The 13987-nt window shown below is 40.4% G+C and overlaps 1 protein-coding gene across 3 annotated transcripts in view; it reads right to left on the minus strand.

The window, feature by feature from the left end:
• Positions 1 to 13987, minus strand: part of GPATCH2 (G-patch domain containing 2) — a 191502-nt gene that overhangs the window by 18281 nt on the left and 159234 nt on the right. For 2 of the 3 annotated variants that reach the window (XR_009695754.1, XM_061160038.1), the window contains exon 9: positions 2746 to 2834. Coding sequence is in view for 1 of the 3 variants with exons in the window: in XM_061160038.1 (XP_061016021.1) it covers positions 2746 to 2834 (89 nt within the window). In the remaining 2 variants the exon portion in view is untranslated. Of the gene's footprint in view, positions 1 to 2745; positions 2835 to 13987 lie in introns of those variants that run through there. The other variant, XR_009695755.1, reaches the window with a different exon arrangement.

Consider the following 13987-nt stretch of genomic DNA (forward strand, 5'->3'; position numbering starts at 1 on the left):
TGCAGCAGAATTCTTTAGCACTGAACCACCAGGGAAGCCCAACTGTTCAGTATCTACATGGAAAACATTTTCTCAGTCATTTTGCTGAATCACAGACCTACTATGGTTCATTGTGGTTTATTTCCATATTGAAAGTGAAAGTTTTTTTTGGCATCTACTTCTGCTTTATTGACTACGCCAAAGCCTTTGACTATGTGGATCACAACAAACTGTGGAAAATTCTTCAAGAGATGGGAATACCAGACCACCTGACCTGACTCCTGAGAAATCTGTATGCAGGTCAGGAAGCAACAGTTAGAACTGGATATGGAACAACAAACTGGTTCCAAATTGGGAAAGAAGTACGTCACGGCTCTATGTTGTCACCCTGATTACTTAACTTATATGCAGAGTACATCATGAGAAGTGCCGGGCTAGATGAAGCATAAGCTAGAATCAAGATTGCTGGGAGAAATATCAATAACCTCAGATATGCAGATGACACCACCCTTATGGCAGAAAGCAAAGAAGAACTAAAGAGCCTCTTGACGAAAGTGAAAGAGGAGAGTGAAAATGTTGACTTAAAACTCAACATTCAAAAAACTAAGATCATGGCATCAGGTCCCATCACTTCATGGCAAATAGATGGGGTAAACAATGGAAATAGTGAGAGATTTTAATTTGGGGGGCTCCAAAATCACTGAAGATGGTGACTGCAGCCATGAAATTAAAAGACGCTTACTCCTTGGAAGAAAAGTTAAGACCAACCTAGACAGTATATTAAAAAGCAGAGACATTACTTTGCCAATAAAGGTTCATCTAGTCAAAGCTATGGTTTTTCCAATAGTCATGTACAGATGTAAGAGCTGGACTATAAAGAAAGCTGAACACCAAAAAATTGATGCTTTTGAACTGTGGTGTTGGAGAAGACTCTTGAGAGTCCCTTGGACTACAAGGAGATCCAACCAGTCCATCCTAAAGGAAATCAGTCCTGAATATTCATTGGAAGGACTGATGCTGAAGCTGAAACTCCTATACTTTGGCCGCCTGATGCGAAGAACTGACTCATTGGAAAAGACCCTGATGCTGGGAAAGATTGAAGGTGGGAGGAGAAGGGGATGACAGAGGATGAGATGGTTGGATGGCGTCACCAATTCGATGGACATGAGTTTGAGTAAACTCCGGGAGTTGGTGATGGACAGGGAAACCCAGTGTGGTGCAGTTCATGTAGTCACAAAGAGTTGGACGTGACTGAGTGACTGAACTGAACTGAAAGTGAAAGTAAGTTGCAGCACAGTTGTGTCCAACTCTTTGTGATCCCATGGACTGTAGCCTGCCAGGCTCCTCTGTCCATGGAATTCTCCTGGCAAGAGTACTGGAGTGGGTAGCCACTCCCTTCTCCAGGGCATCTTCCCTACCCAGGGATCAAACCTGGGTCTCCTGCATTGCAGGCAGATTCCTTACCAACTGAGCCACTAGGGAAGCCCTTATTCCCATGTAGGTGTCCCTACTTTTTTTTTTTTTAAGGTGTCTATACGTTAATAACCAGTTGGCTCCCTTCTATCACAGGTTCTCATCTCTGCCTCCCTTACCACTGCTCTTGCATGAGACCTTGTAATGCATGCTAATCTTATCCATATCCATCCCAACCAAGCTTAGGTCTTTGCTGTGTTTCAGGAAGACCTCTTGTTCCCTCTGATCTAGTGTCTTGTCTTGGCTCAATACTTGTGATTCTCCCTATACTACACTCTCTCGAATGACATGGATTTTGAGGTGGAAATGATGAGAGACTTTTTATTCTAATTCTAACTTAGACAAATTGTCTTAAGTAAGGAAAGATCAATCTAAGATTGCTGCAGAGCTGGGTCTAGGAACCAGACTGCTGCATTCATGGCCAGGCTGCCATCTACTGAGACATGGGTCTTGTGTAGTGAGAGTGCTTCAGTACTTTAGAATTAATTATTATTAATTTCTTCTTGGGGATCTGCCTTTTCATCTATTTATACTTTGTTTTTCCAAGTCTATAATTTTCTTGAGGCCAAAGACAGCCTTTGAAGTTTCTGTATTCTATAATACCTCAAACAGTTTTGCAGGTATGTGTGTGTGTGTGTGTGTGTGTGTGTGCTAAGCTGCTTAAGTTACGCCCAACTCTTCGCGACCCCATGGACTTAAGCCCACCAGGCTCCTCTGTCCATGGAATTCTCTAGGAAAGAATACTGGAGTGGGTTGCTGTGCCCTCCTCCAGGGGATCTTCCCAGCCCAGGGGTTGAACCTTCCCCTCCTGCATTGGCAGCCAGGTTCTTTACCACTAGCACCACCTGAGAAGTCCAAGTGTGCAAATGTGTGGGAAGTACTTGGGCTCAGTAGTAAAGAACCCGCCTGCCAATGCAGGAGATGCAGGTTCAATCCCTGGGTCGGAAAGATCCTCTGAAGAAGGAAATGGCTACCCACTCTAGTATTCTTACTTGACAAATCCCATGGCCAGAGGAGTGTAGCGGGCTACAGTCCATGGCACTGTAAAAGATTTGGACACGGCTTAGCAACTCAACAACAACAACAGCAAGTAAGTACTTTAGTGACTGGCTGCCCGAAAATCTTATACAAGGAACACTCGATACATCCTGACAATAAAGGCAAATGATTTGCTTTACGGGTTTCTTAGAACCACGCTTCTTCCTCAGTGCAAGTTAAGGATCATCCGTGTTTCACCCTCGATGATGTATGACGTTTACATGTGTGCTCTGCCCCGAGCCCTCTTCCTTTTACCTGCTGTCGCAGGTCCAGGCAAAGGTGCGGCTTTTCTTCTCCGTTTGATGTCTCCTGTGCACAGAGATCCTAAATGCATGCTTGTTTGCCTACAAGTAATTATCAGAAAAAAACTATTAACAAAGGAGGAAAAAAATGACACATAAATACACAGCTTGTATAATCTGAACCTAAATCAAAACATTCTCAACAAAGATGGAGCAGCCTAGCCAAACCACCAATCTTGTTTATATCGAAACATAATTACGTTTGTTGACAAGCGTTCAGCCGCTAAATGCGCCATCATAAATTGTTACTGGAATGAGTAATATAAAAGGAATGCTTTTTAATTTTCAAAACTGGCAATCTTTCTGGCTCAACATAAAATCAAGCACTGTTGCTTCTGACAGGAAAATAGCTAAGATTAATTATCTAAAGAGATCACAATATTGTTGCTAGGTTATCAATTGGTTACTAATGCTTTACTGTCAGAACAACATTTATTACAGGAAAAGTATGATCAATTTCTTTTAGGATATTATATGGCAGTGAATTCTCTTAAAACATTTTACGTAGATAGAAAGGAAACAGTGATGTTCTTCCTTATAATTCACATGATTAGAATTCTTTAGTTATTTATTAGCTAGGTAAGGAAACATAATTTGAATGCATTAATGCTGGTCTACTGATACCAGACAGGCTAACATGATATTGGATTACCTTTGTAAAGACATGATTTATAAGAACTAAGAAGCAGACCTTCTGTTATTCTTGGAGTAAGTCCGAATTAGATTTTTTTGTTTAACCATGAACTCCTAAATTTAAGAGTTTTAGTACAATAGAAATGGTTCAATTGGAAATGAAGACAAACTAATAAGATGGAAAAAATTTAAAAGCCTTCAAAAATTTCAGGCTATAGGGAACTCTTGTGTTAATTTCCTGGATTATAATCCCTGACATGGGGTTAGGATGGTGTCTAGGGGTCATGAAGCAGAAATAAATAAAGTAAGTTTATGAGGAAACATGACATTTTAGTAATTCGGAAAAATATGTGGTAGTATCCTGAAGTTTTATAGTGTCTGATTTGAAAACTAGATATTTTAGAGAAAAATGTAAAAGGAAAAAATTAATTCAGGTAAAAAAAAGTTAAAAAAAACATACATTTACACCCAGGTATTTAGATATAATGAAAAATTGGAGTTGGAGAGTAAAATTACTTGATATATAGAGTCTATCTATAACACACAAAGTACAATTAGTGATCTGGCTAATCCGATGGGTGTATAATCTATCAATATAGGTAAAAACAAGTGGGTGAATAACTAGTTTTCTCTTCCATTTGGTATTGAGGGCATGCTGGTTCTCTTTTATGGAATAAATATAATTATTAAAATACTTAAAAAATGAGTTCACCTAAATTAATGACTAACTTTGCAGAAATACATAATGTTGAAGTGTTTCTGAACATGCATAACTGTGGCATTTTTATTGTTTTAGAAAATCTTTTGTCTCTTGACTGCACTGAACAGCATGTGGGATGTTAGTTTCCCAACCAGGGACTGAATCCACACCTCCTGCATTGGCAGGGCAGAGTCTTAACCACTCGACCACCAGGGAAGTCCCTTTAATTGGATTTTGAGATGTGGGTTTTGGCTCATATTGCCAAGAAAAAAACAGTTACAATCATAGCTATTTTTAAAAACTATATAGAAATTTTAAACATTGAAAATTATGTCCTTTTTATAAAGCCAGCATCATTTCCATAAAAAAAAAAAAATCAATGAATTCACTTATTTGGCAAGCAGTTATCAGTATCCACTACTGACTTAGTATAAGACCTTATGGAGGAGGTGAAATGAGTAGGAAAAAGGAGGTGGAAGATACAACAGGAAATGGAATGTTCAGTTATTACTGGAAGAGTTTTAAATCCAAGTGAGATTAGGTCGTAAGTATATGAAATAATTAGGAACAGCAGTGGTAGTGGCGGGCACAATGAACTTTCTTACTAGAGATTACAGTTATTTAGTCCTTACAACAAACCTAAACATGTTTATTGAATATGCCATTTTTCTTTGTAGGAAAAAAAAAAAAAATCTGTGCTTCAGTAGAAAACTATAGGGTACACCTTTCCAGTCACATGATTCCGAGTCTGTGGGCGCTATCTAAGTAACAGATAACTGAAAACAAGGGAAAATAATTCTTGTCTGTATTTATACAGATGAATTCTGTCCTAGGGAAGGACAATCCTCCCTCCTGTGGAAAATGCCAGTTTGTATCCATCTGCATGGTCATTCAATCTTCCTTACTTCACATACATTTGTGCTTCTTTCATTTCTCTTTGAGCCCATTATAGCATCTGCCTGGTTCCCTCATTAATCGATGAGTTAAAGAAAAATCTCAAATGCTTATTCATTTTATATCTGTAAGAGAGACCTGACCTCACCTTTTTGTACATTATCCTCCAACATCTCCGGTCCCTCTTGGAACCTCCCCCCCTAGAAAAAGACTGGAGGAGCTGACCTTGCACATGGCATGCACCTAACAGGCTCTGACACCAGGACTAGCTGAGGGGGAAGGGAAAGAAACACTCTGGAGTCGGGAATAAAGTGGGAATCTGAATTCTGCAGTGTGGCCCTTCTCTGAGTGAGCCGCGAACACCAACCCACGGACTCTCTACTTCTGACCCTCCAGTTAAAACGTAATGAATATTCTTAGATTAAGCCACTGCTGGACAGGTTTTCTATACCTATTGCTGAAAGTATTCCTAAATGGTGAAGAGTTTGCTCTGTTCTGAGATTTATGAGTAACTGCAGATGTCTGGGGAGCAGGGTTTGCAGAAGGGACCGTCTCACACACATGATGGAAGAAGAACGCTGGGCTGGACCACGGGCCGTGTGTGTCTCACGTGCCCCGGGAAGCCGCCTGGATTTTATAGCTGATGTGGGGTCATGAAAGGTCACAGAGCAGAAGAAAGCTGGTCAGATTCATGGGACGCTGATGAACTGGGGTTTGGGAGGGTAACCGGGTTTGCGGGTAGTTTAGACACACAGCTCCTCCCAGGGTACTAGTCTCTGTTATAATGAAGAATAATACCAAATGGCCACACAGCGAAGCTTCTTTGTGTGAACATGTCTGAGTGAAGAGGTGGGCAGGGGTGGGAAGACAGTCAATGAAAAGTCCTAATTCTGGATTATTTGAAAAACTAAGCTTGTCTTTGATTACTTTTAGATTTAAAGTTCAAACTACACTTTAAAAAATTAGCCAAGGGTGTCCTTTTTAAGAAAATACCTCTTTAGAAATCATTAGAAGAAATACTTGAGGGTCTGATACATAGTATTAATAGTTGCTCTTTGTGACTCTTAAGAAGGCTGACTTCTACCTACAGTGTTTTTGTACTAGTTGTATGGAACCGGAGTCTTCTAATTGTTTGAAAAAAATCACTCTCTCAAGTCAATGCTGCCTTTAAAACTTTTAATTTTTTTACACGGTTCAAATTTATTAGGAAGGTCTGCTTGCAAAGAGAGTGAAAAACAAATCTCAAGAACAACTCCCTCTTCTAAGTCTTCTCCTCTGCTGGGCCCCCAATTCCCTTTGTGGGTGTCTTTGTAGAACAAGTGGGATAGATCGTTTTCCTTCAGCTCCCCTCCCCTACCCCCAGTGTAGCTACATAAAGTAAAAGAGACAAACCTTTCAAGGAGAATAAAGTTAAAGTTAATAAAGTCAGTACACTGAACCCAAAGACCTGAGCCATGAGAAAAACAGCCAGCTGTGTTTCAGTAATTCTATCAAGAATTGACTACCTGCTACAGCACATTGAGAGATCGGGATTATTGATCACTAAGATTACCTTGTTGAAGCATGTCCCCCTCCCCACCCCCCTTCAGAGAGGTGCAATAGAGTTGCTACAAATAACACTAAGTAAGGTCTACTCCGTTATTCAGTTGTCACTCTTAATGCAAAACAGAGCAGTTATTTTTTAATTTAAAAATCAATGAACGTCTCAAAGGCAGCCTAGTTGCTTTAGCCTAAATGAGTCATTTGTCTTTGCAAAGCAGAACATGCGGATTATTATTCAAGGTGATAGCCGGCAATTTTGGGGTTTTATTTTTCTGCTGTGGTGTTTTGAAAAATGACCATACACTGTCCTATGAACAGACTCGAAATTGTTAAAAAATGTTAAGTTCCTTTTGTAAGGTGCTACTAGGAAATTACCAATCAGCTCTAGCAGTCTATCTGTTTCAGTTAGATCCTTGGCTTGGGTGGAAAAGTGAGGAGAAAGTCAGAACCTGATCACTTGATGACTAATGACACCTTAAAATACTAGGTGTAGACACACATGTATCTTTAAGTGGAAAGGATAAAGAAATAATGCTTTTCTGTGATGGATTAAATAAGCAATGCCACTGAGTTATGATTCGAAACATCATTTCCCACTGTACTCATGCTGAAAAATTTCCTGTTAAATATCCAAAAGTAGAGCTCAAAAAGAAATCTTTTCATTTTGTTTTGCTTTTGAAACAGACTTCACTTGGTTTATCTCATCATTTCTCTCTTTTTTAAACACTTTTTTATCTTTTTAAACTTTTTATTTTGTACTGGAGTATAGCCAATTAACACTGTTGTGATAGTTTCAGGGGCACAGCGAAGGGACTCAGTCATACATGCACATGAACCCATTCTCCCCCAAACTCCCCTCCTATCTAGGCTGCCACATAACATTGAGCAGAGGGCCCTGTGTGTACAGTAGGTCCCTGTTGGTTATCCATTTTAAATATAGCAGATAGTTATCATCCTTTTAGGTGAGGTGGTGGGAGGAAATGGGGGCTTTTATCCAGAGGGAAAAAAAAGTAAAAAAACCAAACAAAAAGTCTGGGAAAAAAACAAATAAATAAACACAAAGCAGAAACAAAAAATCTTGGGGAGGACCCGAGAACCTGGCTTTTGACAAGGGTGACAAGGGCTGAAACAGGCAGTGTCAAATACAATAATATTAAAGGAGAGACAGTAACAACTTGTCCCTTCGTGGTACACACATTTACAAATGGAGCTTTTCAGAGAATTAGGCCTCCTGAAAGCTGCCCCCTGGATAAAATGTGTTTCCGAGCAGCCTCAGACAAGCTGCAGAGAGAGACAAACAGATGTGACTATGGGCCCTGGCATTTGGCAAGAACACTCACTGTCAGTTAGAAAAATATAAGGCTGGACAGGGCATCAGCTGCACAGAGATGAAGCGGGTCTGTGGTGTCACTGGAGGAGCAAGCAGTGCAAACCCAGCCCTGTGTGAACCCCCTGCTAGATCCAGATTACCCTCGATTCCCCTTTATTTGGTGTCAGTATGTCTCAGCGTATTAACTGAACAAGTAAACATCAGTATCTAGCTCTTCCCCTTCTGTGCCAATATGCACAATGTCAAGTACCGTTGAGCAGAAATTTATTTTGCAACTTCTAGGATCATATTACATCCTCGTTCTTAATGGTTTCTTTCAAAGCCCCATCTTGTGCATGAAAACCCTTTGCATTCGGTATGTCCTTCACACCCTCATCAGTCTTTGGTTCTGGCACCTTCTCTCTCATTTCTTTGGTCATGTGACATCCTGTTTCACCTCAAGCCCATTTCCCCTCCCTTTGGAACGATCCTGACTTCAGCAAGGGGGATGTTAAGTTATAATTCAGTGCACTGCGTGCAATACTCGTGTCCTGGGAATCGAACCCTTGCTTTATTCCGGACATACCCTGCATCATTATAAACCTTCTGTTGTCTTAGGTCATTGCCCAGACTTCCCCAGATGCTAAAATGGATCTAGTCACTGGGGGTCGCTCTCTAACACTGTGGGCTGACCTTCTTCAAGCATCAGCCACTCCTGGTCCCCATGCTTACCTGCTACCTCACTACCTAGCTGCTTGGCGGCTCTTTACTCTGCGCATCCATCAACCTCAGGTTACCTGTTGTCAAAGGCCCCAGCCCTTGGATACAGTGGCCTGCCTGCCAGTGTGCAGTTCCCGACAGCTTCTGAAGGATCTGTCCTGTCTGTGCCTCTTCCACCTCTTCTGAGAGGTCAAGTCCGCACCTGCTTCTGCCCAACCCGCTTTGTCCTGCTATACCCAGGTAACTGGCGGCTGCTGCCGGCACTGTTTCCTGCGTTTCCTCCGTGCCAGCTTACAGGCCAATAAAGGCTTCCCCTCTGGAGCTCCTTGAGGGATGGAAGCTGTGTGTCAGGGGTTCCCAGGGAGCTCAGGGACCAGCGTCACTGCCCCGCCGGCTAAGGACTCTCCAGGGTCCTCAGAGGAGAGCAAGTGTGGATGAACTGTAGTGAACTGGGGGTGGGGGAGAGAGAAGTGGAGGTGGGGACATGGCGGAGACAGTGGGAGCCTTCAGGGCTTCCCTGGTGGCTCAGACGGTAAAGAATCCGCCTGCAATGCAGGAGACCTGGGTTTGATCCCTGGGTTGAGAAGATCCCCTAGGAGAAGGGAACAGCTACCCACTCCAGTATTCTTGCCTGGAGAATTCCATGGACAGGGGAGCCTGGAAGGCTACAGGGGTCACAAACAGTTGGACACAACTGAGGGACTTTCACTATTCAGGTGGGCCAGGAGCCTCATGAAACCAAATGCAAAATGTGTGCACTTTTTAAATAAGAGGATCCATGGTTCTTAACTGATTCTGAACTATTAATGGAGATGTTAATACCAAACACCATAGGCTGATAACAAACTAGTATTCATAATCTAAAATAGAAAATACCTATCTTAAAATTTCTGTGGTATGTTTAAAATATTCTAAACATATAGGCCACCTTTTCTACTTACAGTATCACAAAGAATAGAATTTAATAATGTAACTTAAAAAAAAAAAGCTTTATCCAAATATCTATGGATATGTTCTATCTGAAAAGCAACCCCCTTCATTCTCCAACTTCTCATCCTGTTTTATTCTTCTTCATGGTGTGTATGTGTGTATTAGTCACTCAGTCATGTCCGACTTTTTGTGACCCCATGGATTATGTAGCCCATCAGGCTCCACTTGTCCATGGAATTCTCCAGGCAAGAATACTGGAATGGGTTGCCATTACCTTCTCCATCTTCATGGTAACTAAATTAATATCTCCAAGTCAATGACCATGCAAAGGTGTTTGCTGAAAAGTATGGAAACCATGCTACAAATACTGGTGATGATTATCTCCCATTTGCTGGAAATTGTCTTCTCTATGCCTCTCATTTATGTTGGACTTTATCTTTACAATGAGCATGGAACAAAAAAATACAAATTATAATGAGGTGAATCAGAAAACAGCAAACAACAGGATTAATCAATGCAAGCGGTTTTGGCAGCTGAAGGTATTTCTTTGCCAAAGGCAGGTGGAACTTTTCCCACTGTGGAAGCTGAAGTATTAGATGAAGCTTTAGTTCTGTTGGCCTGATCTGCTTGAGTCCTCGACTAACCCTAAGGTCTGACACCACCATTTCTGTTTTCTCAACTAGTTCTCTCAAAGGGCCAACTTATTACCATATCTTGTCAATGTCTGAGAAGGACTTTTCCTAACCTTTGGCATGTTACTTAAGCTCCCTTGGACGCAATTTCCTTACCTTCAAGAATTGTGATTGGATTAGTATTTACCTCAAAGGTTTTCTGAAGAGTTTATTTAAAGATTATTTGTGTAAAACACTTGGCACAAAGCCTGCCCACAGTAAGCAACTGAAAACTGTCAGCTGTTCAATTTACTATTATTATCATCTCCACTTCACAGATAAAAAGCCCAGGGCACAGAGAAGTAAAGTAATTTGCCCAGGATCTCACAGCACAGGGGACATGATGGTAGGTAGCCAGGAGGATGCCTAGTGTAGAGTGTCAGGAAACAGACACGAAATAAACAGACAACAGTACAAGTTCGTTTCATCTCAACGCTGTCAATATGATAAAGATAATATCAATATAATAAGGGTATAAATCAAGGCCATTTCTAAATAACAAGTAGGAATTTTCTGGGTAGTTAATAGGAAAGCTAAATTTTTCCTTAGACTGATTCTGCTGGCTTTAAAGGTGTTACAGCATGTAAGAATAAAGTGCTCATTTTCATTTCAAAAATTCATTAAAAACCCAAGAGCCTCTCGGGAGTCTGAAGCCCACTGACTTTCTCAGGTCAGCCCACTGCCACGACTTTCTCTTGGCCATCTCTCGGTACTTCCCACTTCAAAGACGACTTGCTTTTCCACTGTGTGTTCTGCGCTTTAGCTAAAGCCTCGGGGGTCTGTGATTCTGGTGACATCACTTCTATATCCCTAAACAGCTCATTTAAATGCTTCTTCTTATTATTCTTTTTTTACCTCTTCATTATTCTAAACAAATGGTACCTGAAAGGTGGCAAGGGTTATTTTATGCAATTCAGGTAGATAGTAGAATGTTCTGAGTGTATGTGAATGAGGACATTCTCACATTGGGAGGAAAGTTAATCTTTTCAGAGAGCAAATTATTCAGGAAGGTTTCTAAATTTCTGTTTGGGAGAACTGCTGCTACATCTTAGCTTCCCTGGCACTGCCATCATCCTTTCCATATTTGTTTAATTTCTTCAGATTTTGTTTTAAGAACTACCAGTCACCAAGTCTACGTACATGAGCTAACACGTGAGACAATGGGTTCTACCCACTTGGAAAAGCTTCCTTTTCATGGTCCCTAATTCCACCATCTTTGAGAGCCTACGCTTTCTCCCTTCAAAGTTCTCCCTGCATTTAAATGTTTTTTTTCTCTTCTTCAAACTTCCCTAAGCTCATTATTTTTCTAAGTGCTTTTTATTTATATTTCTTACCCATCTGTGTGTGTCTCTGTCATTACACTTGTCCTATGGTATGGCCTCAAGTTGCTTTCAGATTAGAGCAGACGTCAGTTAAATATACAATGGAAACAACTGGAGGCCAAGCACCATGTCTAATTCGCAGAACCTAGCTTTGCCTCTGTCATCTCTGAGAAACAGGACAAATGTTTACTGAACTAAAACAAATCAAACTATGGTAACAACTGTTGCCTCAACATTTCATTTGGCAATCAATCATGCATTTTTTTAGGATAACACTTTCTTGAACTGTTATTTAAATTCACTCAAAAACACTCATTTAACAATTAACAAAACTTGACTGTGAATCATGTAATTCACAAGAATAAACGAAATACAAAGAATAAGACAACTCCTACCATGGAGGGGCTCACAGCCTGATGCAGGAGACACACACGAATAAGAAAGTACTATAGGATGTAATAAACCCACATAGCTATGGTAGCAGGCCACCGCTTTGGGGAAATTGCAGAAAACTCATTCCACCTGAGTTCAAATTTTGATATTGTCTCTTCAAGCAGAATCTAAGATATTTGAGGCACCTTGGAATATTCTTTTATTCTTCACACCACAGTGAAAGTGAAAGTTGCTCAGTCGTGTCCGACTCTTTGTGACCCCATGGACTATATAGTTCATGGAATTCTTCAGGCCAGAATACTGGAGTGCATAGCCATTCCCTTCTCCAGGGAATCTTCCCAACCCAGGGATCAAATCCAGGTCTCCCACGTTGCAGGAGGATTCTTTACCAGTTGATCCACAAGGGAACCTAAGAATACTGGAGTGGGTAGCCTATCCCTTCTCCAGCAGGTCTTCTCAAGCCAGGAATAGAATTGGGCTCTCCTGCACTGCAGGCAGATTCTTTACCAACTGAGCTATCAGGGAAGCTATCTATGAAATAGTAGGCCCTTAGTAAACTGATACTGATTTACTTGATTCCTAGCTATAACTATACATTTCTGGAATCTGATTGTGATCGCACTGATATTTAGTATAGAGTCAACAATAAGTTTATTCTAATTCCCTTAAAAAATGATCGAGCTAGTATTGACACTTAAGAGAGACTTACTCAAAATAATTTGGATATCTCCATTAAATGCAATGAGACATGTGTCTATTCCTGATAGCATCTTGCATCTGACATAAAGGAACCATTAGATCAGACTATAGATGCAGACAGAATTCCACATTCCCTCTCTGATCAGACACTATGAAATGCTTCCCAGGATGGTATTTGATAGTTGCCATTTTTAGTGATTAATACTATTATGAGTATTCATAATATTCTTAACTTTTAAAAGTGAAGTCCATGCACTTTTCATTTTCAGATCTACTTCATCCAATACCATATATAATATTTGAATTTGTTTATTGAACTGACTTTTTACCTATTGTCCTATTTGATGATTTCTGACTCTGAACAGAGCTTTTAGTTCAGTAGCATTCTGGAACATAAGTGCTGAGTTTCTTTCTTTTATTAGCTTCAGGGAATAACGGCGTGAAAAGGGCAGGACCGAGAATATATTTTATTATCTTAAAAATTATTTTGAACACATGTTGGTTTCTTAAGTTTTACAGAATTTATTATCTAAATTACCAGGAACATCCAAGCTTATTGACTGTTTCAGTTATATATGGGGTGCTATGCCAAATATTTTCACATACTTTATCTTGTTTAATTGTCACAAAAACCTGATATAGGGCTGAAGAATCTGAGATCACAGGAACAGTTATTTATCAAAGATCACATAAATGAAAAATAAAGTCCTCATATTTGAAGCAAGAAATGGTTGCCTCAAAAGAATCATTTTTTTCCCTATACCACAGTACCTCATTCAACCTAGTTTATTATACTCCATTTAATAAGCATCTACTGAAAATGTAATGCATGCCATGCCCTATGCCATAAAACAGGATTGAGAAATAAAAAAGATATGGCTTTCATTTGCTAGGGGTTAAAGTCTACTGATCATGTGGGAAAATGATTTCCCCTCAATATTCAAAGAGAATTCCAAACCAGCATGTAAGGCATTCCAGGCCCCTTGCTGGGAGAAGACATCTGAAGAGGCACAGATGCCTTGAGACGCACACATGAGATGCTGTATCTGGGGCTCTGTAAGCAATTCAACATGGCGGGAGCTGGACCGTAGGAAGGAGAGGGAGGAGAGGCTGTCTCCTTGTAGCAGTGAGTGTTGATAAATCCAACCAATCTGTCCATTCACAATTATCTTAAATTCTCCAGAGAAAAAGAATGCAGCTGCCTGTTTGACTGAATTAATCAGTTTATCAACTAAATTGATGATTAAATTCAGTGGGAAAATGCCTGATCATAATTTTTTATAGATATAATTCTGGATTTCATTGCAGCTGTAGTCAGAAAGTTACTGCACTAATGAAGAGATGGAATCAAACGTAGATCCCTTTCCAAGGCAGCTCCTGAA

Source organism: Dama dama, chromosome 14 (assembly GCF_033118175.1).
Source record: "Dama dama isolate Ldn47 chromosome 14, ASM3311817v1, whole genome shotgun sequence".
Classification (NCBI taxonomy): Eukaryota; Metazoa; Chordata; class Mammalia; order Artiodactyla; family Cervidae; genus Dama; species Dama dama.